The 25878-nt window shown below is 46.1% G+C and overlaps 1 protein-coding gene across 1 annotated transcript in view; it reads right to left on the bottom strand.

Annotated features, from left to right (window-relative positions):
• SDCBP (syndecan binding protein) overlaps positions 1-17425 on the bottom strand; it is a 37861-nt gene extending 20436 nt beyond the window's left edge. Inside the window, exons 1-3 of the mRNA XM_077270535.1 lie at positions 17289-17425; positions 1480-1540; positions 449-533 (exon numbers count right to left, since the gene is read on the bottom strand). Of these exons, the coding sequence (XP_077126650.1) occupies positions 449-533; positions 1480-1530 (136 nt within the window). The 5' untranslated portion in view covers positions 1531-1540; positions 17289-17425. The remainder of the gene's footprint in view (positions 1-448; positions 534-1479; positions 1541-17288) is intronic.
• Between the last annotated feature and the right edge of the window lie 8453 nt (positions 17426-25878).

Genomic DNA, 25878 nt, shown 5'->3' with positions numbered 1-25878 from the left:
AGTCCCCCCTAGACACATTATGGCGCAAACAGGACGACCCCTACACCGGCTGCACCAGGGACTGAGATGCTGCCAAAATCGACTGGCCAGGCTCAGGTAAATCTTTATAAAATACCGCTGATCCAAACAACGGGTCCTCTATCTAAGACCCAACTGATGCGTGGGAGACATACTGCCCTTTTATCCTGTAGGTTTCCTGTTCATGAAGGGCGGATCCCCTCTCACCGTGAAAATTATGTTCCGTACACCTGAAATGGGGTGGATTCTTCAACATGTGGGTTCATTTTTACAACCCTTAGATGGATGAAAGTCTACTACATATTAACAGGACCTTCTGGGTGTGGAGGCAGATCACTGTGTAACTTGGGTACCTGACTTCTACCTAAGGTGTCTAAATGGCGAGAAGTAATTCAAGCAAACGCAGTGAATTCTCCAGCTGTGATAGTACCTCCATACTGAGATGCAGATGACGGTGCTGCAGCCTCCGATAATATTGCTGGCGTCGCTGGATTTGTTGCAAACGCTGTCTGTGCCTGCGAAATAAGAAATACATATTGTAATAAACCATTCTAGTTATTATCTACGAGCTTCATCTGACGATGTTCTGCAAGATTTGGACAATACAACCGACCAGGTACATCCTTACTACCTCTCATAACTTGACGTTTTACTGGATTCAGATTTCACAACACCACACCTATTAGCATCACCCAGAATAGCGCAAGGAAACACAAAAATCGCATGCCTCAGAAATGCATCTCTACACCTTCTCTGAGTGGAGGAGGAAAACATTTCCAGCTCATCAGCAATGGGAGATAAATGGAGACAAGTCAGCGGTGGAGCTAAAAACAGTCAATGGCCACTTATCTCTGGTAGGAGGAATACAGCTCCTCAGACAATGTCATACATTACTAATGTAAAACTAATCCATCCATTAAGAGTTAAAAAGGGTACTATAAACTATACAAATAGTCCACTTTACCAGTCCGAGGGGGATAGCTGGCATACAAATATTCCCGTATTCACAAGGACACAAATTATTCAGCCAGAACTTGGCTCCCGTCCACTGCTCTCTATTATCTCCTTCCAGCACAGAAAGTCCGGCCTTTACATGGCTCCTCATCTCAAATGAAAAACCTTTAGTAATCCACTGTCCAGAGAAAGCGTTCACAGCAGAACGGTCCAGACAAGGTTTTATCTGTTATCACAAACATCAGCTGTGAATTACACTAGGTCAGTGCAGAACGTGTATTGGCCATGTAAAAGACAAGGAACCCAGCACATCAGCACTTTATAGGGTCACTATAGTCAGAGACTAACCTTAGCCATACAGTACTCATGCTTCACAGAAATCCCCTGCACGTGTATGGAGGTCTCCTTAGCGAAGATGAACCTGGACTCAAGTCTGAGCTTTAGGGATGAACCCCTCTCACTAAGGATAGGTCACACAAGGCCGGTTAAAAGCTGAATGTTACCTACCTGAATGACCTTGTCGACCTTAAGATCCTCAAGTGATGGATACAAAGACATTTTGATCCTCCTATTAAGAAAGCAGAAAAAAAAAGCCATTATTACAAGTAGAATAACAACAAGTACACGATCCAAAAACACAGTGCAGAGGATTTAATTGTATTTTACCCCAAATTGTGTCCAAAAAGCACTCAGGAGTTGTCCCACAGAACCAATTCCACCTATCTGCTCCACTGGGGCAATGGACAATATAAAGTGGAGGATTCCACTGCCCCATGGAGTCTGTGGTTCTCTCTCTCAAGTCATACAACTTTTGTGCTGCTGTGCAGAATCCTTCACAATCCGATAGAAAGATCCTTGGGATGAAATCAAAGCCCAACTGAGGCCCAATGAACTTCACATGAGGCCCATTATGACTGTACATAATGGAGATGTAATACAGCTGTGTGCATGAGGCTTCAGGGGGTAGTCGAGTCAGAAGATATTACCTACAGATCATCTATACTAGATCGCTGGGGGTCACAATCCCTCACCAGTTAGTAGCTGTATTGAATAGGATGTGCTCTGCGGCACCCAGCAGTGGCCACTGCACACTGAATAAAGCTGCACAGTGCAGATCAGAACAAGAATTACATTAAGCTGATCATGGTGCTGCCGGGTGTTGGACGGTCGGACCCCCCCCCCCCCCCCCCCCCCATCGACCTGATGCCGATGACATATCCCAAGTATTGGTTATCAATATCTGGCAAAGAATCAATTTAAGCTTGCCAGACACAAAAGACAGACTTCAGTCGCACATTTGTATAGTCAATAGTGCTCTCCCTGACCCCTCTCCCCCATCCCCACGTTAAATGGGGAGAGGTGCGGAAGCAGCTGGGCAGCGGCTTATCTTAAAAGAAGAACAACCATTGGAAGTTCAACTGCCCGATCCTTCTCTCTCCCCCAACATAATCTGCCAGGAAGCCCCCCAAACTAGTGATGAGTGAACGTGCCCGGAAAACATCTTATCCAAGCATGCTCGGGTGCTATCTGAGCGTGCTCGTATATTATGTGAGGACTGCCTAACCAACAGGCAATCCCCACGTGCAGAGTCTGTCTAACAGCTGAAAATCATGTAGCCGCATGGACTCTGACATAAAATACAAGCACACCCAGATGCTCGAATAAGACATTATCGGAGCACGTCCGCTCATCCCTATCCCAAAGACATCAAATGGAAAACCAGTCCCCATTAAATTGATGTATATAGAGGCTTTTAGATTGAGTGGTAAATAAGCTGTAAATACGGAATAATCAGGTAATTCTTGAAATCGCAGGTTTGGGAATTGATTTGGTTGTTAGACCAATGACCACATCAACAAGAACTCACATGATGGAGTTTTGTTCTTGAAGACTTAGGTATGTTCCCACGGTCAGGAATGGCTCAGTATTTGCTCAGCATTTGACGCAGGAGAAATCTGCATCTGAGGACACTGGCAGGTCACCTGCGTTTTTTACATGCGTTTTTTGAAGCGTTTTTTCCGCATGCATTTTTTTCTATCACTTGAAATAAAGCTAATTGAAAGTTAGCTTTTGAGAAGGAAAAAAAAAAAAGCGATTCCTGTTTGCGGATATATTGGGGTATGTTCCCACGGTCAGTAAATGCTGTGGGTTGGATGCGGTGTGCATCCGCAGCATCCAACCCACAGCGGCCACATGTTACGGCATAGTGGATGGGATTTCAAGAAGTCCCATGCCCACTATGCGTGCACTGACACCCCGATAGATGGACATGTGGAGAGTCTTTCCAAACCGCAGCATGTCTATTTATGTAGTGGAGACGCTCAGTCTCCGCTGCGTAAATTACCCACTCACCATCATTAGATGCGGTAAAAATGCATTATCTTCCCAATCACATGCATATTAAGCGCAGGAACGCAGCTTACTACGCATGTGAACTAATTTACATAATGGTGAATCTTGTGACACAGCCGGACATACACGACACAGGAAGTGGAGGAAAGCACGGAGTCCCCCTATATTTTTTAACCAGCCAAAGTAAAGCAGACTACTGGGACTGGTATTTCAGGCTGGTATGGATCCAATATCCATGAACCTTACCAGCCTAATACCAGGCCGCAGCAGTCTGCTTACCTTGGATGGTTCGAAAAAAATAGTGGGATCCCTTCCAAAAAAAAAAAAAAAATAGCGTGGGGTCACCCTATATTTGTTAGCCAGCCAAGGAAAAAGCAGACAGCTGCGGCCCGGTATTCTCAGGCTGGCGAGGCCCATGGATTCGGACCCTCACCAGCCTAAAAATAGCAGTCCGCAGCCACCTCATAATTGGCACATCCAAAGATGCGCCAATTGTGGCACTTTACCCAGCTCTTCCCTCTTGCCCTGTAGCGGTGGCAAGCAGGGTAATATTTGTGGGGTTGATATCACCTTTGTATTGACCGATGACATCAAGCCCATGTCTTAGTAATGGAGACGTGGGCTTGATTCCATTACTAATTACTATAGTTATATGGCAAATAAAGACACAGCCAGTCCTTTAATTGAAATAATCATACAGACTCATTTAAAGGGAACCTGTCACCCCCCCAGGCGGGTTTAACTAAAAAGAGCCACCTTGTGCAGCACTAATGCTGCATTCTGTCACGGTGGCTCTTTTAGTTCGGGTCCCTGCCAACGCTGAAATAATAGTTTTTAGAATTTGCCCCATATACCTGCAGTTTGTCAGGGGGGCATGTCTTTCCCCCCCCGACACAAACGCCTCCCAGCCGTCACTCAGGGCCTCCGTGCGCCTTCTCCATTTCCATTTCCTTCCTGAACGTTCCCGGCGCTGTAAGTTTTTTTTCTGGCATGCGCAGTTTGCGCTGCCCTTCAACTCCCATCACATGATGGGAACTTACAGCGCAGGCGCTGGGGACGTTCAGGAAGGAAATGGAGGCAGCGCCTGGAGGCCCCGAGTGATGGCTAGGAGGCGTTTGTGTCAGGGGAGAAAAGACATGCCCCCCTGACAAACTGCAGGTATGAGGGGCAAATTCTAAAAATGATTATTTCAGCGTTGGCAGGGACCCAAACTAAAAAGAGCCACCTCGACAGAATGCAGAATTAGTGCTGCACAAGGTGGCTCTTTTAGTTAAAAACCGCCTGTGGGGAGGGGGGGGGGTGACAGGTTCCCTTTAATATTCTAAATTAAACCAATCATACTTACTGCAACACCTAATTCCCCGAAGCCCTCGATCTCCAGTAAAAAAAAAAAAAAAAAGTAAAACAAAAAAAGCAACAGTATACCATGCCTGTCCGCCGAGAAGATAATCCACAATGTCCCATGACGAGTCCAGCTTTGCTACATCTGGTTGTCAGGCTGAACGTTGGCATTATGCAACCATCCAGCCTCACATCCAGACACAGCGGAGATTGTAGATGACCAGAGATAACTTGGTCTCCGGCGGTCACCTGCACAGCAGTTGTCACGATCAGCTGACCGTGAGAACTTGGCAAGTGACCGGATATAAACCCGGCAGTCACGTACAAGGCAGTTCTCGCGGTCAACTGAGCTCATCGCGAAAACTGCAGTGGACACGAACTTCCGGCTGTGGCACAAGGTAAGACATTTAAATTAGTTCACATGCATAGTAAGCTGCGTTCCCACACTTAATACTCATGTGACTATAAAGATAATGCAGTTTATCTAATGATAGTGAATGTGAAATTTACGCTGCGGAGACTGGAGCGTCTCCGCATCGTAAATAGACATGCCGCATATCTGTTTACGCAGGGATGCCGGGGGCATCTCTGAAGAAATAGTGGAGATGGGATTTCAAGAAATCCCCATCTACTGTGCTGTAACATCTGGACGCTGCGGATGTATGCAGCGTCCAACCCGCAGCGTTTACTGACCGTGGAAACATACCCTTAGAGAAGTAAAATATACGGCATAAAATTACAACAAGTGATTCTGAAACTAGAAATATGAAGATAAATGTGCAACTCTTTACCTACCAAATACCAAGCTATGTAATATTAAAACCAGAATAATGGAGAACAAACGACGAGAACCATATGACAGGATTAGTGAGATCAGCAGATCGCAGGCAGATGACAGTCACATGATGTCCAGTAACACGCCAGCATATTCCATCATAACCATTAACCAAATTGGGGAAATTCCCACAAGTTCTAGGAAAGTAGCAAAAGTGAACGCCTCTATTCACTGTTATGGCTGAAGTATTAGTCTTATGTGCCAAAGAGAATACAAAGGTCACCGATAGGAATGTTATTAAAAGGAGGTAACCAAGAAGGATGTAAGTGATAAAAAGCACACCCATCAGATCCACCATCTGGGCCTGGAGAAAGACATATTTCATTATACTAATATACACAGTAATGATAAATGTACACGGCGCCCTGAGTTCCGTAACACTTCCTCTGAGTAAATGAAGTCACATTCGCATAGCTCCCAACCGTCCCTCATTGTGCGGGATTGTCCCGGTTTTCAGCCTCTGCCCCGCACTCCCGCACGGGGCACTCTAATCCCACGGTGCAGACAGCAGGACCGACACGCCCCCTTGTATAGTTAACCCATGCCCCGGGCCCTTACCCTAAGTTCTGTATGGCTGCCTGCTTTCTGCGCACAGGACCTGTGATGAGGTCACAGGAGGGGAGGAGTCAGCGGTCACATGATCGGCAGACCGGGACCTCCGTGGATTACAGGACTTGGCTGTGCTGGTTTCTGCCACCTTGCCACACACATGGTCCTGCAGGAGGTAAGTAATGCCTTGTATGGGGTCAGGAGGTGTGCGGTGTGGATGTAGCAGAGCCGTGTGTGTGCGGCGCGAGGTGTGCGGAGCGGAGCCGTGTGTGTGCGGCGCGAGGTGTGCGGAGCGGAGCCGTGTGTGTGCGGCGCGAGGTGTGCGGAGCGGAGCCGTGTGTGCGGCGCGAGGTGTGCGGAGCGGAGCCGTGTGTGTGCGGCGCGAGGTGTGCGGAGCGGAGCCGTGTGTGTGCGGCGCGAGGTGTGCGGAGCGGAGCCGCGTGTGTGCGGCGCGAGGTGTGCGGAGCGGAGCCGCGTGTGTGCGGCGCGAGGTGTGCGGAGCGGAGCCGCGTGTGTGCGGCGCGAGGTGTGCGGAGCGGAGCCGCGTGTGTGCGGCGCGAGGTGTGCGGAGCGGAGCCGTGTGTGTGCGGCGCGAGGTGTGCGGAGCGGAGCCGTGTGTGTGCGGCGCGAGGTGTGCGGAGCGGAGCCGTGTGTGTGCGCGAGGTGTGCGGAGCGGAGCAGTGTGTGTACGAGGTGTCTGGAGCGGAGCCACGTGTGTACGAGGTGTACGGAGCGGAGCCATGTGCAAAGTGTACGGAGCGCAGCCGCGTGTGTAGGAGTAGCTATGTGTGGCCATTATATGGTACGAAGTATCATGTGTGGTCATTATACAGTATGGAGCATCATGTGCGGCCATTATACAGTATGGAGCATCATGTGCAGTCATTATACAGTATGGAGCATCATGTGCGGCCATTATACAGTATGGAGCATCATGTGCGGCCATTATACAGTATGGAGCATCATGTGCGGCCATTACACAGTATGGAGCATCATGTGCGGCCATTATACAGTATGGAGCATCATGTGCGGCCATTATACAGTATGGAGCATCATGTGCGGCCATTATACAGTATGGAGCATCATGTGCGGCCATTATACAGTATGGAGCATCATGTGCGGCCATTATACAGTATGGAGCATCATGTGCGGCCATTATACAGTATGGAGCATCATGTGCGGCCATTATACAGTATGGAGCATCATGTGCGGCCATTATACAGTATGGAGCATCATGTGCGGTCATTATACAGTATGGAGCATCATGTGCGGTCATTATACAGTATGGAGCGTCATGTGTGGTCATCGTACAGTATGGAGCATCATGTGTGGCCATTATACAGTATGGGGCACTGTGGCCATATTTTTTTGTTTATAATTATTGTATATGAAACAGTGTGATCGGCAGTGCTAAATGGGTATGGTTGGGACGTGGATATGGGTGTGACTAATTATGAATGGTGTGGTCAGAGGCGTGGCCTAAAATTTGCCGTGGCGCGCGAAGCGCGCCGCAAACTTTGTCCCTCTTTCCCATCTTCAAAAGTTGGGAGGTATGCAACAGGTGTGATTCACCCATGCAAAAGACCTGAGAGAAACCTTATATGTAGACTTGCTTTTCAACTCCATTCACACAATTATCAGGTAAGTCAAACGGTCTAGGTTAGAGCTCGACATGATCTGCAGTGCTGTACAGAAATGATCACCATTCACATCAGCTCCTGTCCCCACTGGGGGTTACATATTACATATCTACATAGGAAGATAGGAAGCCAACTTGTCCCCCAGTACAGTATATTTTAGTAGTGTCGGAAGAAAAACAGTACACAGGAAACTCACACAATATGGGCAGAACATACAAGCTCTATGCAGGTACAGCTCTTCGTTGGATTCCACCATGCTGGACTGCAACATGAATGTCAGCAGTTCCAACCAAACCTAGTTTGGCTATGTGTATTATATGTCACAGCTTCCCCATTTACAGTATACTATATGAGAAGCAAAAGAAAATAAAAAAATAAGGGATAGAAATGTTGAATTTGAACATGGCCAATTATTTTGCCTGGGCCATTTTGAGGGGTGCCTCATGCACACTGTGTATAGGCTGTGAGGGGCATCAGCTGTTGACTGAGCGCTCTGAGGTGTATTCCACCTTTAGGCCTTAGACGGCCATATAACAGACGACGATCATTGCCAGCGGCACTCTTGACCCCAAGCGTGACAACTGCATAGAAATACATGAAACCATCACGCTCCAGTCAGGAGGGTCGCCAGCCAGTGCGAGCACTGCGTTGTGATCGTCGTCCATGAAGTCTGACTGCGCCATTACTTCTGGTTACTGATCCTGCAGTCACACAACTGAAGAATGATGATGAATTTCTTACAGATCAGGAGCCAGAACTAGATCACACAACAAGAATAAACACCATCAGAGAAACGAAACTGCAACATTTCCTGAACTCCCAGCGATTCAGCAGAAATGAGTCATCACAATGTAAAATGTCTAACGGGCCACAATCATCGCTGTGTATCATACATATACACACAGTAACATACTTGACTTTTTGAAAATAATCAATGTATATGTATGTAGCAGATGCCAGACATATCCCTAGGGCCCCATGCACCTTCTGGGATACTCTGGGCTGTGTCAGTATAACTATTAGACAGGTATCCACACTCGAACAAACAGGTACTAGGCCTAAGGCTTCTTTCACACTTCAGTTGTTTGGCATCAGTCTGCTCCGACAAAGTGACGGATCCGTCACAATTGTTGAGAAAACGGTTCTAATGGATCCGTTTTTTTTTGACGGATCCGTTACTTGGGGGTTGTCTGGGAAAAGTATCTACTTTTTGGAGCATGCGCAATTGAAAAAGCAGATTGGGGCAACGGATCCGCCAAATGACCTTCGCGATGGATCAGTCGCCCATAGGCGGCCATTCTATGGAATGGCGGACGTGACGGATCCATCGCGAACCGCCATTTTAGCGCAGACAAAAAAACGTTATAATGTCAGTCAATGTCTAGATGACGTCCGCCAAATCTCGACGGATCCGTCGCATGGCGGATGGAACGGACGACCATCGCCACAATCCGTCGCTAATGCAGGTCTATGGGAAAATAGCGGATCCGCCAAAAAAAAATAAATAAAAAAAATTGCGGATCCGCTATTTGAGGAAAACGGCGGATTCAAACGGACGCCAAAAGACTGAAGTGTGAAAGAGGCCTTAGAGGTATACATTGGGGATATCTAACAGCATTTGTAAACTCCAACCTTAAAGAGGTTAGTCACCTTTTAATTAAAGCGGTACTCTGGGGAGATAAAGTTTTGCCCTCTCCCTGCCCAGTACACTTTAATAATCTTTATAACTAGTGATGAGCGGGTACACTCATTACTAGGGTTTTCCCGACAGGTTCCTTTTAATGTCCCTGACAGGAAGGGAGAGCAGTGAGGAGCAGCTCCTGTCACACTTAATTACAAGTGTTAGGCCACATTCACACGTTCAGTATTTGTAAGCCAAAACCAGGAGAGGAACAATCAAAGGAAGAGTATAATAGAAACACGTCACCACTTCTGTATTTTTCACCTGTTCCTGGTTTTGGCTTACAAATACCGATTTAAAATATTGATCAAACACAAAGTGTGAATATGGCCTTATAAAGACAACAGAAGTGCCCTGGAAAACTCATCTTTACAGTTATGAGGGCAGTACAAAATGTTTTAGCTCCCCGAAGAACCACCTTAAAGGCCCCGTCTCACTAAGCGATTTACCAACGATCACGACCAGCGATACGACCTGGCCGTGATCGTTGGTAAGTCGCTGTGTGGTCGCTGGGGAGCTGTCACACAGACAGCTCTCTCCAGCGACCAACGATCAGGGGAACGACTTCGGCATCGTTGAAACTGTCTTCAACGATGCCGAAGTCCCCCTGCAGCACCCGGGTAACCAGGGTAAACATCGGGTTACTAAGCGCAGGGCCGCGCTTAGTAACCCGATGTTTACCCTGGTTACCAAAAAAAACAAACACTACATACTCGCCTTTCGGTGTCCAGGTCCCTCGCCGTCTGCTTCCTGCTCTGACTGAGATCCGGCCGTACAGTGAGAAGTGAGAGCAGCAGTGACGTCACCGCTGTGCTCTCACTTCTCACTTTACGGCGGCTCAGTCAGAGTAGGAAGCAGACGGCAAGGGACCTGGACACCGAAAGGCGAGTATGTACTGTTTGTTTTTTTTGGTAACCAGGGTAAACATCGGGTTACTAAGCGCGGCCCTGCGCTTAGTAACCCGATGTTTACCCTGGTTACCAGTGAAGACATCGCTGGATCGGTGTCACACACACCGATTCAGCGATGTCAGCGGGGCCTCAACGACCAAAAAAAGGTCCAGGCCATTCCGACACGACCAGCGATCTCGCAGCAGGGGCCTGATCGCTGGTACGTGTCACACATAGCGAGATCGCTATGGAGGTCGCTGTTGCGTCACAAAACTTGTGACTCAGCAGCGATCTCGCTAGCGATCTCGCTATGTGAGACGGGGCCTTCAGATGTGACAAAAAAAAAAGCAAGCTCCTACTTATCTCCTGATCCAGGACCATGCCTTCATTCCATTAGTCTGATAACTGCTGCAGCTAATCAGTGGCCATAGAGGCAAGATCAGTGTGTAGGGCTGGAGTAGCATAGCTTTGTATACTGAAGTGGTCGTTCTCAAATACTGCAGCTTAGCTCCTACTGCACCGAATTGGAGCTTAGCTTCAGGACCCGAAAATGACAACTGCACGGTCTAAGAAGCTGTGCTGATCCGGCTCTGTACACGATAATCTGATTACACCACAGGCATTATGAATGAGGGTCAGGCTTCCTAATTGTGTGGTCCAGGCAGTATGAATCGCTGACTTGTTTCTGTTAATGTTATCAAGTAACGATCAATCTATTGTCAAAAATGAATGAATGAATGAATGAATGAATAAATACACATGGGATGTGTGTGACATTTGTGCAGAAGCACCCACCACTACTTGACTTTGCATAAAAATACCTGAACACATTCCTTTATGACTCTTTTGGACACCATTCCAGTTTTTGGACAACAGATAAATTGTAGGCGTTGCGAGGGAGTCCAACAACAAGGACTATACACTGCTCAGCAGCAGTAAGCCAACTGAGGACATGGAACAGACTGCAGTCATCACAACTGCATCAGATGTAGAAGTATTTTATTGTGCTAGTTGTGGTGCAGGTGGTTTTCACAGAAAAAAAAACGACTCACTGTCCTACGCCAGACAAAGGCTGAAGAAAGCCTCCATTGTAAATTTGAACTGAGCCTTAAACCTGTCTCTCGTACATGCAGTCCGATCTGGGCACAGCATGGAGTAGAGGAGAAGCTGAGCAAATTATACATCGGTTGTTGGAAAAGATTCAGCAAAACTTATGTATTTTATTCATTGAAATCTGAGATGTATGTATACCCGAGTCCAAGGGGCCAGTGCTATTCACTGATTGACAGGTATCTCTATGCACAGTCATACTGGGAATCACTAGCAGGACCACCTACTGGACTAGTACAGTGCCTTGAAAAAGTATTCATGGCTTGTGACCTTTTACATATTTTCATTACACAACACTTGAAAATTGCTGTTCACAGTCATCACCATTGAATCGCACTGAGCTACAGCTAGTTTGCAAAGAAAAATAGAAAAGTTCCAGCCTCTAGTTGTGCAAAGCTGAGAGCCAGACCCCAAAAGACTTCCACCGATAATTGCAGTGAAAGCTGGTCCTCCAAAGTACTGACTCAGTGGAGCTGAAAACAAATGCACGTTACAACTTTCAGAATATATATATATATTTATTTATTATTTTTTTTTAATAATTAGAAAACCAAGTTGCATTTTCTTCACACTTCACAAATACTTGCTACTTTGTGTTGGTATATCATGTAGAATCCCAATAAAACACATTTAAGTTTGTAAGTGTAATGTGAAAAAAAAAATGTGGAAAAGTTCATAGGATATGTATACTTTCAAGGCACTGTATATATACAGACACCAGGATTTCAATGAATATAAAACAAGGTTTATGGAAACTTTTGCCACATCCTACCTGCATATCATCTGCCAAGAGAACCTGTCAGCACATTGTACATATAAAAGTGATGGATGGTATGGCTGTGTAGCCACTTCATCCACAATAAAAAAAAAAAAAAAAAAAAAGATACTTTACTGTGGTACCAGACTAGACTTATCACGACTGAGAAATTTGATCCATAAAAAAAAAGAAAAAGATATAAAATTTTCATTGGGGCATAACCTATACAGCTGCCATGACTGACTGCCAGCACAGGGATGTGTTAGGTTACAGCTCCTACTATTCTACTCTATGGAGAGGGGAGAAAACAGACAAAGATCTAGCTGAGCTTTCTAACAATAACAACCCATAGCTGGACTCACATCAGCGCTGCTTAGTACTACTGTATAATTTCCTCCATGCCGCTACTTTTCTCTGTGTGCTAAGGGCACATTTACACTCAGTGATAGCGGATATCAAATGACTGCTGATGGCAGTCATTTAGTAACTTATTAGTTTAATACGAAAGGTCAACTGCGAGTGCGCTCGCCATTAACACAAGTGCTCTGTGCGCATAGAATGCCATTGATCTCGCTCGCACCTGTCCTGTTTATGCTGGATGATATTCTGCAGAGAAAAAATGGTAAAAATACAGGGTAGAAGTCAGATAAAGGCAAGAAAAAGTGTTATTCAATGTGTATATGCATGACAGCTATTCTGAAAAGTGATTATCTGGGAATGTGAGAAAAATCAGTACATATTTCATGCTGCAACCCATCCTACTCACAAGTCAGGACTAGTTACTGCCTTTAAAAAAAACAAAAAAAAACCACTGCTTGACATGTGTCTCAACTACCTGAGGAACAGTATTGAGCACCTGATCTGCTCACTCAGATACAGAGAAAGGATGTGACAAAAGGGGAAAAACAAAACAAGCATCCTTATCTGAATGAGCAAACAAGCAGAGGGGGCTAAATGGTTTTCTTTAGCTTTATCCTGCTGTATGTGAATTAGTAAACTCTTGCTGCAGTCAGCCTAAGGGTACCGTTACACAAAACGATTTACCAACGATCACGACCAGCGATACGACCTGGCCGTGATCGTTGGCAAGTCGTTGTGTGGTCGCTGGAGAGCTGTCACACAGACAGCTCTCCAGCGACCAACGATGCTGAAGTCCCCGGGTAACCATCGGGTTACTAAGCGCAGGGCCGCGCTTAGTAACCCGATGTTTACCCTGGTTACCATCGTAAATGTAAAAAAAAAAAAAAAAACGTACATACTCACATTCCGGTGTCCGTCAGGTCCCTAGCCGTCTGCTTCCCGCACTGACTGAGTGCCGGCCGTAAAGTGCTTTTGCTTTCCGGCCGGCAGTCAGTCAGTGCGGGAAGCAGACGGCTAGGGACCTGACGGACACCGGAATGTGAGTATGTACGGTTTGGTTTTTTTTACATTTACGATGGTAACCAGGGTAAACATCGGGTTACTAAGCGCGGCCCTGCGCTTAGTAACCCGATGTTTACCCTGGTTACAAGCGAACGCATCGCTGGATCGGTGTCACACACACCGATCCAGCGATGACAGCGGGAGATCCAGCGACGAAATAAAGTTCCAAACGATCTGCTACGACGTACGATTCTCAGCGGGGTCCCTGATCGCTGCTGCGTGTCAGACACAGCGATATCGTATGGATATCGCTGGAACGTCACGGATCGTACAGTCGTAGCGACAAAAGTGCCACTGTGAGACGGTACCCTAAGGCTGGAGTCACACTACAGCCGAGTCTCGCAGGCTAAAAACAAGCTCTGGCACCGGCACTCCGGAGCGGAGTGTGCGGCTCCATGTATTGCTATGCGGCCGCACACTCCGCTCTGGAGTGCCGGTGCCAGAGCTAGGTTTTAACCTGCGAGACTCGGCCGTATCTCGCTGCGTGTGATCCCGGCCTAAGGCTATGTGCAAACGTCAGGATTTCTACCAGAAATTTTCCTGACAAAAAACGGACATTTCTGCCAGAAATCTGCATGCGTTTTTTTCATGCGTTTTTGAAGAGTTTTTTTCCAAATGCATAGAATTGCGGGAAAAATGCGGAAAATCCGCAAAATTAATGAACATGCTGCTTTTTTTTACCGCGATGCGTTTTTTTCACAGAACAAAAACGCACCATGTGCACAAAACATGCAGAATGCATTCTAAATGACAGGATGCATAATGTATGCGTTTTTAATGAGTTTTTATCGCGAAAAAAACGCGCAAAAACCTGAATGTGTGCACATACCCTAAGGCTACATGCACACGTTGCAGATTTGACTGTGGAATTTTCTGTGCAGATTCTGCATTTCTTGGCAGAACACATAGGTCAGAATCTGCGGGGGGGTGTTCCGTTTTTTGTGCAGATTTGCTGCGGATTTTGTGCAGATTTCTTCCTTTTTTTTATTTAACTCCTGAGAATTTCTATTATGGAATGGGTGCAGAAAAGCAGCAGATCCGCAAAAACAATGGACATGGTTCTTTTTTGAATCTGCTGCGTTTTCAGTGCGGATTTTTGAGCACAGCATTTTTTTTTGGCCATTGATTTACATTGTACTGTAAATCACTTGCGGATCTTCAGCGTTTCTGCACAGAAAAAAATGCTGCGGATCAGCAGGAAACCTGCAACGTGTGCACATATCCTAACGGTTTTATAGTAGTGCACTTACTGCACAGAGCAGGATGAAGGTGGTGGAAAAGACCCTAATGGGCTCAGTCAGCCAAGAAGTATTTTTACCACCTGTCACAACCCTGCTCCTGAGTGAGAAGATCATACATTTGTTCTAACAGTTAAGACATATCTTGAGTAGTGATGAGCGAGTATACTCATTGCTTGTGTTTGCCACATTGTATTCAGGCTGTCCAGCAGCCGCAAATCATGCAGCTGCGTGGACTAAAACTAAATCTCCGAACATTCACAAAACGCTTGGAGACCACTCAAGCATGCTCGGGCAAACCCGAGCAACGCGTATACTCGCTCATCACTAGTCTTGAGCAGTGTTTCTTCATGTGGCAAACAGTCATGACCAGTGATGAGAGTGTGCTCATTACTCAAGTTTCTCCAAGCACGCTCGGGTGGTCTCCGAGTATTTCGGCGTACTCAGAGATTTAGTTTGTGTCGACACAGCTGCATGATTTGCCTGTTTGTTAGGCAATCCCACACATGTATTGAAGCTGTCTAGCAGTCGCCAATCATGCAGCTGCGTCGGCAAACTATATCTCCTAGCACGCTGAAATACTTGGAGACAAGCCGAGCATGCTCGGAGAAACTCAAATAATGCGCATACTCGCTCATCACTAGTCATGACATTTAACTAAGAGGAGATGCAGCATGAAAATATGAGACAGGAGAGATTTTTGTCACATTCTCGGGAACTCCTTTCATCTGGCCATATATCTCGGACAGCTGGTGGGCAGCACGTTGGCTCAGTGGTTAGCACTGTTGCTTTGCAATGGTGGTTCCCTGGGTTCAAATCCCAACAAGGACCACATCTGCATACTGTATTTTCTCCAGTTTTCTCCCAGACACCAAAGACATACTGATGGGGCTCACAATCTAGATTCCCTATCGGGGACAGAGATGATGAAGTCTGTAAAGAGCAGCGGAATATGATGGCGTTATACAAGCAATACCCAGCTGCCAACTATCTCAGCTAAGAGAATCAACACAATCCTTTTTTCAACATTATCTTTCGGGGGAGAGTAAAGAAACCCTCAAATATTAAATGGTTATACAGTCACACTGATATTGACGGGGGTCACACAATATTAATGTGTATAGCCAGTTTTATGGTATATTTACGAGCAGATTAGCTGCTAATCTCTCACTAGTGTACTTCTACAATAAACATTCAGGCCTCGATTCATCCAAGCTTTTAATCTAGAAAAACAGCATTAAAAGATTTGAAAAGTCACAATAGTTTTATGCAACTTGGAGTTGCACAAAAATTTAGCATTTTGTTGCCATTTGCACACCAGATTTTCCCCATTTTGGCAGAGCTGGGGGAGTTTGCCTCTCCATAAGTCAGGAGCATCTGGCTACACCACGCCAACTTTAAGACCAGTGTGTAAACCCGCTGGTCTTGATGAATCATGAGCACGGATTTTTTTTGCACATAGCCTATGGAAGCCACTGATAAGATGCATTCTGAATGCTGCAGACAAACAGGAAAGAAGATGTTTCTGATCAACAGTCACTGACTGACTGCAGCGGTCAAGAGATGCCCCCTTCTGGATGCTGATAGCAGGAGACTAGTGGAGGACACAGTATCAGCTGCAGAGGGAGACGTCGGTTAAGTCACCAACTATCTGCAGGACGAGAAACGGCCGATAGGAGGGGTTGGGTCCCAGTGCTGGGGTCCACACGTAGCGGCAGAATTGGGAATTTTTATCCCAGTTACAAAAAGGAGCAGCAGATGAGATACCCGACCACCATCCCACTCATTCCCGATGGGGCCGCGGGAAAAAGCCTTATCGGGGGTGGACGGAGAGTCAGAGAATGATAAACGCCATTCTATGGGGATAGGAGGGCTCTGTTCTGCCCATCGGTGCAGGTCCCAGCGCTCGGACCCCCACTAGCCTATGTTAGCGCCTAGTCTGCGGATAGCTGAGAGCTTGTTTTACCTGGACATCCCCTTTAAGTGGGAACTTATTTTTAAACACAGCCTATACGCAGAGTAAGTAATGAATGCCCAATTTCTGGGGTGGCACCGATTAAGAACAAGGGTCCTATAATGCTCTCTGCCAATGCAGGACCACCAATGGCTCACAACACTTTCGGACCCCCGATCCCTGTGTACTGGTGACAAATGGCGATTATGTACTATCCCTCTGACATCCCCCGGACGGAGACTTCCTAGGAAAGCTGGGTGACCCTCCAGGCCGCCATCACAGCTGCCCCCTCTTGTCACTCAGCTTTTCTAGGTTCCTGAGCTGCAGCCTTGGGAGGAGCAGGGAGAAGTGACAACAACTTGGGAAGAAACCGAAGACCTGAGGGAAGCAGCAGTGGGGGAGGGGACGCGGGGCAGAAGGAAGGAGCAGAGAATAACAGCCACACCTGACAGACACACAGCTGCTGCGGGCGAAGGCCGGCCCGGGGCAACGTCCGGAAACAGCAGCCCTGAGCAGGCCCAGTGAGCTGCAGCGGTCACACACTCACCTTGTTCCGCGGGCAGATAACGGAGACACCGGGACCGTTACTCTCAGCAGGAGCGGCCGAACACCAACAAGCACGGGAGCGAGTGACGTCACACGTCTGCGGCTTCACCAGAAGACAAAGCGAGGGCCGGGGCGGAGCCAGGGTAGGGGGCGGGACCGAGGTGACGTCACTCAATAACTCAGGCTCGTGACTGTCGCCGGGGGTGACGGAAGTGGCAGAGGTCGCGGGCGGAGAGAGGAGTCTGAGGAGATTTCACTTTTCAGGAAATTCCGTGTTCTTGTGGCGCCGACAGAAAATCTTCCGGTTATCCGGGCGGGGGAGTCCTTTCCTGCTATAATTTAGGAAGCAAATTATTTTTGAGGGGTTTTTTTTTGCTCCTTCTTCCAATATTTGTTTTTCAAACAGCCAAAGCTTTGTCTGAGGTAGTTTTCTGTGGGTTTAGCTGTAGTTTTGAATTCGTGTTACCGTATAATGTTCTGAGTAACGGGAGCTGAGGTAAAATGGTGGGGAAAAAAATCTCCGCATTTGTTCCCTTTTTTCTTTTGCGTCGTTCGTTGTGCGGAGAGCGCGGCCTGAGGGTTTGTGCACACCTTGCAGATTCCCACCGGTTTCGAGTGGCTACGTTCAGGGGCTGGCTGGCAATTTTCAGCCTGGGGGGCAATCACAAGGCAGTGGCCCTCGAGTTGCGATGGCCCTCCTTTTCCCTGCTTATATCTGGCCACTGCATTAAAGTAGCAGAGATAACAGGATTTAAAAACAGGCTGGTACACAGATATGGGAACTGAACGGAGCTTGCTGCATAGATATGGGAGCAGAATCGACCTTACTACAGAGATATGGGAGCAGAACAGAGCTTACTATAGAGATATGGGAGCAGAACAGAGCTTACTATAGAGATATGGGAGCAGAACAGAGCTTACTATAGAGATATGGGAGCAGAACCGAACTTACTATAGAGATTGGGAGCAGAACCGAACTTACTAGATTCAGAGATATGGGAGCCAAACCGAGCTTACTGCAAAGATATGGGAGCAGAACCAAGCTTACTACAGAGATATGGGAGCAGAACCGAGCTTACTGCAATGATATGGGAGCAGAACGGGGCTTACTACAGAGATATGGCAGCAGAAACGAGCTTACTACAGAGATATGGGAGCAGAACAGAGCTTACTATAGAGATATGGGAGCAGAACCGAACTTACTATAGAGATTGGGAGCAGAACCGAACTTACTAGATTCAGAGATATGGGAGCCAAACCGAGCTTACTGCAAAGATATGGGAGCAGAACCAAGCTTACTACAGAGATATGGGAGCAGAACCGAGCTTACTGCAATGATATGGGAGCAGAACGGGGCTTACTACAGAGATATGGCAGCAGAAACGAGCTTACTACAGAGATATGGGAGCAGAACAGAGCTTACTACAGAGATATGGGAGCAGAACCAAGCTTACTACAGAGATATGGGAGCAGAACCGAGCTTACTACAGAGATATGGGAGCAGAACAGAGCTTACTACAGAGATAAGGGGGCAGACCCGAGCTTAATAAGTCTACTACATGGAACCAAGTCTGCTACATAGAAACTGGAGCAGAACTGAGATTACGACATACATACAGTACCATCATCTAGATTACTACATTGATACAGTACCAGAACCAAGCTTATTGCTTAGATATGGTGCCATAACGGAGCTTACTTACAAACATACACACAACAATACAGCTACACAGTGCCTAGTACTATCCCCACTACACAGAGAATACATAATATTATAATACCACCATTACCTCTACATGAAACTACATTCTATACAAAGACCAATGATGCCACCATACACTCCCTGACAGAAGTTATGTCGCTTATCCATGTTATGTAAATAAAAGCTTATAACCTGACGTTAAATTCATCCATTGGTTGTATAAGTTATTCTTTTGAAAGCTGAAACCCTCCAAAATGTGGTTTAGGTTAAGAAAATAAATTGTTATCAAAGCAGAAATATTGATCAGTTAATGGACACAGAATGGTCAGATTTTGGCAAGACAAAATTTTTATTGCCCACAGACAAATAATTAACTTGAAATACAAATATATGTTGCATAACATTGGTGAATGAAGTTGTGGTGCTCATCTAGATTCTTAGCTTTTTGTCTTCCAAGCTTCCTCTTTCATCCTTCCCCAAACATGCTCAATGATGTTCATGTCTGGTGACTGGGCTGGCCAGTCCTTGAGCACCTTGATCTTTTTTGCCTGGAGGAACTTTGTTGTAGAGATGGATGTATGAGATGGAGCACCATCCTGCTGCAGAATTTGACCTCTTTTATGATTTGGAATATAAGAGGTAGCTAATACTTCTTGATATTTTAGGCTATTGATATTGCCTTCCACCTTGCAAATGTTTCGCACACCCCCATACTGAATGTAACCCCAGACCATGATCTTTCCACCACCAAATTTACCTGTCTTCTGGGTGTATTTTGGATCCATACAGGCTCCAGTAAGTCTCCTGCATGCAGTGTTTGTGGCAGGCAGCTGTGGTGTAATTCTACTGAAGAGAAATCCACCTTCTGCCACTTTTCCAGTGTCCATCTGTTTAGCAGGCTGTGGGAGTTTGCAAATGCCACACGGTTTTTTATTTGCCTTTTGTTTAGTGCTGGCTTCTGGGCACTGATTCGACCATGGAGGCCATTTTGAGACAGAATCCTACAAACTGTTCTAGTTGACACAGGGACTTGAGGTGACCAGACCTGTTGGAGCTCTGCTGCTGTGGAAGAGGGGCTTGCTTTGGATTTTCTAACCAACAAACATTCCTCCTGAGCAGTTGTCTTGCGGGGTCTGCCGGACCTGGGCTAGTCAAACACATCTCCAGTCTCTTCAAATCTTTTTTTTAATTCTTTGTACTTGACACTGAGACACATTAAAGGTGCCAGCCACCTCTGCAGTGGATCTGGTCTTCAGCCTCTTGATAATCCAGGCTTTGGTTGCAGGGTGGATTTTTGGCATGTTGTCAGAGCTTAAGTTGCAGTTCAAGTGAAGGTCTGGGGTGCTGGGTTTCTTTTTATACACACACACACACACACACTAAATAACCGATCATTTACTGAGCACAGGTGAGGATGTAAACTAGGATTGGGTGCATTATATGACCAGGCGACAAAACTTTTGTCTTGCTAAAATCTGACCATTCTGTGTTCATTAACTGATCAATATTTCTGCATTGATGTCAATTTATTTTCTTAACCTAAATCTCATTTTGGAAGGTTTCAGCTTTCAAAAGAATAATTTATACAACCAAGGGATGAATTTAACATCAGGTTATAAGCTTTTATTTACATAACATGGATAAGCGACATTACTTCTGTCAGGGAGTGTACACCTTTTACTACTTGTATACTACAATACTGATCATTAATTTTAAAAAAGCACAATACTAAGTGCCATTGTATACAGGAACTCTGTATTTACGGTCAGTGTAAAGATACTACAGTGATCACTGGTGACATTACACACAGGAGATCTGTATAAGGTGTCAGTGTACAGGTAATACAGTGATCACCACTGCCAGTGACATTATACACAGGAGCTTTGTATATAGTATACAGTGTATAGTGTCAGTGTACAGGTAATACACTGACTCACTAGTGACGTCTCTAGCTGAAGTCCTTCATCTTTGCTCTTCATTTTTATCCAGCACAGACTGCCGTCACTTCTTCCAGCCAGGACTCGTCTCTGCATAAAATAACACAGTTACCTAGAGCACGGCTTCCAGACCACATTCCCCACTTTTTCCCTTTCTTCTACACCATGTTCCAAATTATTATGCAAATTATATTTTTCTCGGATTTTCCTAATTGGTTGGTGCAAATGACAGTCAGTCTAATAAAAGTCATCACCTGTTAGAGTATACATCAAATTTTATTGAAGAAACCTCCCAATGATAACAGTATAATCTCCAAAATGAATAAAAACTCAAAATGCACTGTTCCAAATTATTAGGCACAGTAGAATTTCTAAACATTTGATCTGTTTTAAAGAACTGAAAATGCTCATTTGTGGAATTTGCAGCATCAGGAGGTCACATTCACTGAACAAAAAAGCTAAGCTAAACATCCTAACAGGCCAAGTCACATGTTACCATAGGAGCCCTTCTTTGATATCACCTTCACAATTCTCGCCTCAATTGAACTTGTGAGTATTTGGAGAGTTTCTGCTTGTATTTCTTTGCATGAAGTCAGAATAGCCTCCCAGAGCTGCTGTTTTGATGTGAACTGCCTCCCACCCTCATAGATCTTTTGCTTTATGACACTCCAAAGGTTCTCTATAGGGTTGAGGTCAGGGGAAGATGATGGCCACACCATGAGTTTATCTCCTTTTATGCCCATAGCAGCCAATGACTCAGAGGTTTTCTTTGCAGCATGAGATGGTGCATTGTCATGCATGAAGATGATTTTGATCCTGAAGGCACAATTCTGATTTTTATACCATGGAAGAAAGTTGTCATTCAGAAACTCTATATACTTTGCCGAGGTCATTTTCACACCTTCAGGAACCTTAAAGGGCCCAACAAGCTGTTTCCCCATGATTCCGGCCCAAAACATGACTCCTCCATCTCCTTGCTGACGTTGCAGCCTTGTTGGGACATGGTGGCCATCCACCAACCATCCACTACTCCATCCATCTGGACCACCCAGGGTTGCTCGACACTCATCAGTAAACAAGACTGTTTGGAAATCTGTCTTCATGTATGTCTGGGCCCACTGCAACTGTTTCTGCTTGTGAACACTGTTTAGGGGTAGCCGAATAGTAGGTTTATGCACCACAGCAAGTCTTTGAAGGATCCTACACCTTGAGGTTCGAGGGACTCCAGAGGCACCAGCAGCTTCAAATAACTGTTTGCTGCTTTGTAATGGTATTTTGGCAGCTGCTCTCTTTATCCAATTAATTTGTCTGGCAGAAACCTTCCTCATTATGCCTTTATCTGCATGAACTCTGTCTTTGCTCTGTTTCAGTCACAAATCTCTTCACAGTATGATGATCACTCTTAAGTTTTCGTGAAATATCTAATGTTTTCCTACCTTGACCAAGGCATTGCACTATTTAATGCTTTTTAGCAGCAGAGAGATCCTTTTTATTTCCCATATTGCTTGAAACCTGTGGTCTGCTTAATAATGTGGAACATCATTTTTAAGTAGTTTTCCTTTAATTAGAATCACCTGGAAAACTAATGATCACATGTGTTTAAGATTGATTTTAGTGATCCATTGAGCCCTGAGACACAATACCATCCACGAGTTTATTTGAAAAACAAAACAATTAAATCTTTATGACACTTAAATCCAATTTGCATAATAATTTGGAACATGGTGTACACTAGACATCTGAATACAGAGGTGCACCCACAAACAATATATAATTGGTTATTATGCAACCTCATAGATTGTAAGCTTGCGAGCAGGGCCCTCATTCCTTTTGGTATCTGTTGATCTATGTGTTTATTGCTATGCTTAATGTCCATTGTCTGTACAAGTCCCCTCTAAAATGTAAAGTGTTGGCACTATAGAAATTAAATTATTATAATTATTATTATTAACCGACCATTCCAAATATAAATTATAATCCACCACTGTGCACCCACTAACTATAAATAGCCACTTTCCCCATTTAATATATAAATTAATTAGCACCTGTACTCTTTCCCCAATTCATTACCAGTCACTTCATCCTCAACGCTCCCCACTATGTACCTACCACTCTAACCCTAACCCCGATTCATTATAGTTACATGCCCCTCCCACCCCAATTCATTATCATGTCTTTCTTTCTCACCCTCTATTCATTATCAACTGCTCTACCGCACATTCAATACATCATTTACTCCCCCACCCTTAAAATTCATTATTTGTTCTTCCCCTAGATCATCATTTGCTCTCCCCACCCCCTCTTCAATTGATCATTTGCTCTCCCCACCCCCACCTTCAATTAAATTGCTGTCCCTCACACTGAATGTATCATTTTGCAGCCCCCCCACTTTAATTTGAAGTCCCCTTACTTCATTCATTGCAGTCCCCTATCACCCCTCACTTCATCTGCAGTGCCCCTTCATCATTTGCAGCCCCCTATCCCCCTTCCATTTCATCATGAGCAGTGCCACATCAGACACACTTCATCATGTGCAGTCCTGCAGTCCCCTTCCCCCGACTTCATCATGTGCAGTCCCCTTACCCCCCACTTCATCATGTGCAGTCCCCTTACCCCCCCACTTCATCATGTGCAGTCACCCTTACCCCCCACTTCATGTGCAGTCCATCTTACACTCCACTTTATCATTTGCAGTCCCCATTACCCCCCACTTCATGTGCAGATCACCTTACCCCCCACTTCATCATGTGCAGTCCCCTTTAACCCCCAATTCATCATGTGCAGTCCCCCTTACCTATCACTTCATCATGTGCAGTCCCCTTACCCCCACTTCATCATGTGCAGTCACCCTTATCCCCCACTTCATGTGCAGTCCATCTTACACTCCACTTTATCATGTGCAGTCCCCATTACCCCCCACTTCATGTGCAGATCACCTTACCCCCCACTTCATCATGTGCAGTCCCCTTTAACCCCCAATTCATCATGTGCAGTCCCCCTTACCCCCCACTTCATCATGTGCAGTCCCCCTTACCCCCCACTTCATGTGCAGCCCCACTCCCCCTTCATCATGCGCAATCCCCCTTACCCCCACATCATGTGCAGCCCCATTCCATCATGTACAACCCCACTCTCCCCACTTCATCATGTGCAGTCTCCTTTATCCACTAAACTATCATGTGCAGCCCCACTCCCCCTTCATCATGTGCAGCCCCACTCCATCATGTACAGCCCCACTCAACCTTCATCATGTGCAGCCCTACTTACCCCCTAACTCCATCATGTGCGGTCTCCTTTAACCCCCATATTCCATCATGTGCAGTCTCCTTACACCACCCACTTCATCACTTGCAGTTACCCACCATAAAATTTCTTGTATAAAGAAAACAAAAAAGTTCTTCATACTTACCTCACCAGTCGCTCCCCTGCAGTGCCTCTCTGCTTCTAGCATCTGGGTCATGTCGGCGTGTGCGTGAGGATGCCATCGCTCATGCCCAACACCTAACCTGGAAGTATAGAGAACATGAAGGGAGCAGTAGCTGCGCAGCCGTCAAGGTGACAGCCAAGCATAGCTCCTGGCCCCAGCGCAGACGTGTGCGCTGACTGAGATGCGGCTGTGTCTGCTGCCGGCCATGTCACAGTACAGCAGACATGGCTGCGTACAATTTGCTGTGTGGCTGTAGCCACCACCAGGCAGCCGGCCCTGAACAGCTGCTGGGGGAGCGGCCCGGGGGGCATTTGCCTCTTTGCCACCTGGGCCAGTCAGCCCCTGGCTACGTTCACATTTGCGTTGTGCGCCGCAGCGTCGGCGCCGCAACGCAAACAAAAACGCATGCACAACGCTGCGTTTTGCGCCGCATGCGTCCTTTTTTTCATTGATTTTGGACGCAGCAAAAATGCAACTTGCTGCGTCCTCTGTGCCCGGATGCGGGCGCCGCAGGGACGCATGTGGCGCAAAACGCAAGTGCGACGCATGTCCATGCGCCCCCATGTTAAATATAGGGGCGCATGACGCATGCGGCGCCCGACGCTGCGGCGCAGACCGCAAATGTGAACGTAGCCGCAGCTCGACTTTAGCTATTAGATTTCCATCTATGGCGCACCAACTGTTCCAAAACCAACTGATCATAGATATAATTTTTATTAGATGGTGGCCCGCTTCTAACGCATCGGGTATTCTAGACTATGTATGTATGTATGTATATAGCAGCCACATAGTATATAACACAGGCCACGTAGTATATAGGAGCCATGTAGTATATAGCAGACAAATAGTTCGTGGCCTGTGCTATAGACTATGTGGCTGCTATATACATACATACATATTGTAGAATACCCGATGCGTTAATACAGGCCACGCAATATATAACAGTGGCCACGCAGTATATAACAGCCCAAATAGTATATAACACAGCCCACGCATTATATAGCAGCCACGCAGTATATAACAGGCAACGTAGTATATAACACAGGCCATGCAGTATATAACAGTGGCCACGCAGTATATAACAGCCCAAATAGTATATAACAGCCCACGCAGTATATAGTAGCCACACAGTATATAACATAGGCCATGCAGTATATAACAGTGGCCACGTAATATATAGCACAGGCCACACAGTACATAACACAGTCCACATAGTATCTAACACTGGCCACGCGGTATATAACTGCCCACGCGGTATATAACACTGGCCAAGTAGTATATAGCAGCCACGCTGTATATAACGCAGCCCACGCGCTATATAACACTGCCCACGTAGTATATAGCAGTGTGGGCACATATCCGTGTTAAAAAAAAGATAATTAAAACAAAAAATAGTTATATACTCACCCCCTGGGATCCAGCGAAGCTGTCCCTATGCGCGCGGCTGCCGACATCTTCTGTTCCCAGAATGCATTGCGAAATTACCCAGATGACTTAGCGGTCTCGCGAGACCACTAAGTCTTCT

The sequence above is a fragment of the Ranitomeya variabilis genome, chromosome 6, assembly GCF_051348905.1.
Source record: "Ranitomeya variabilis isolate aRanVar5 chromosome 6, aRanVar5.hap1, whole genome shotgun sequence".
In the NCBI taxonomy this organism is placed as follows: Eukaryota; Metazoa; Chordata; class Amphibia; order Anura; family Dendrobatidae; genus Ranitomeya; species Ranitomeya variabilis.
This window is presented reverse-complemented; position numbering and strand designations above follow the sequence as displayed.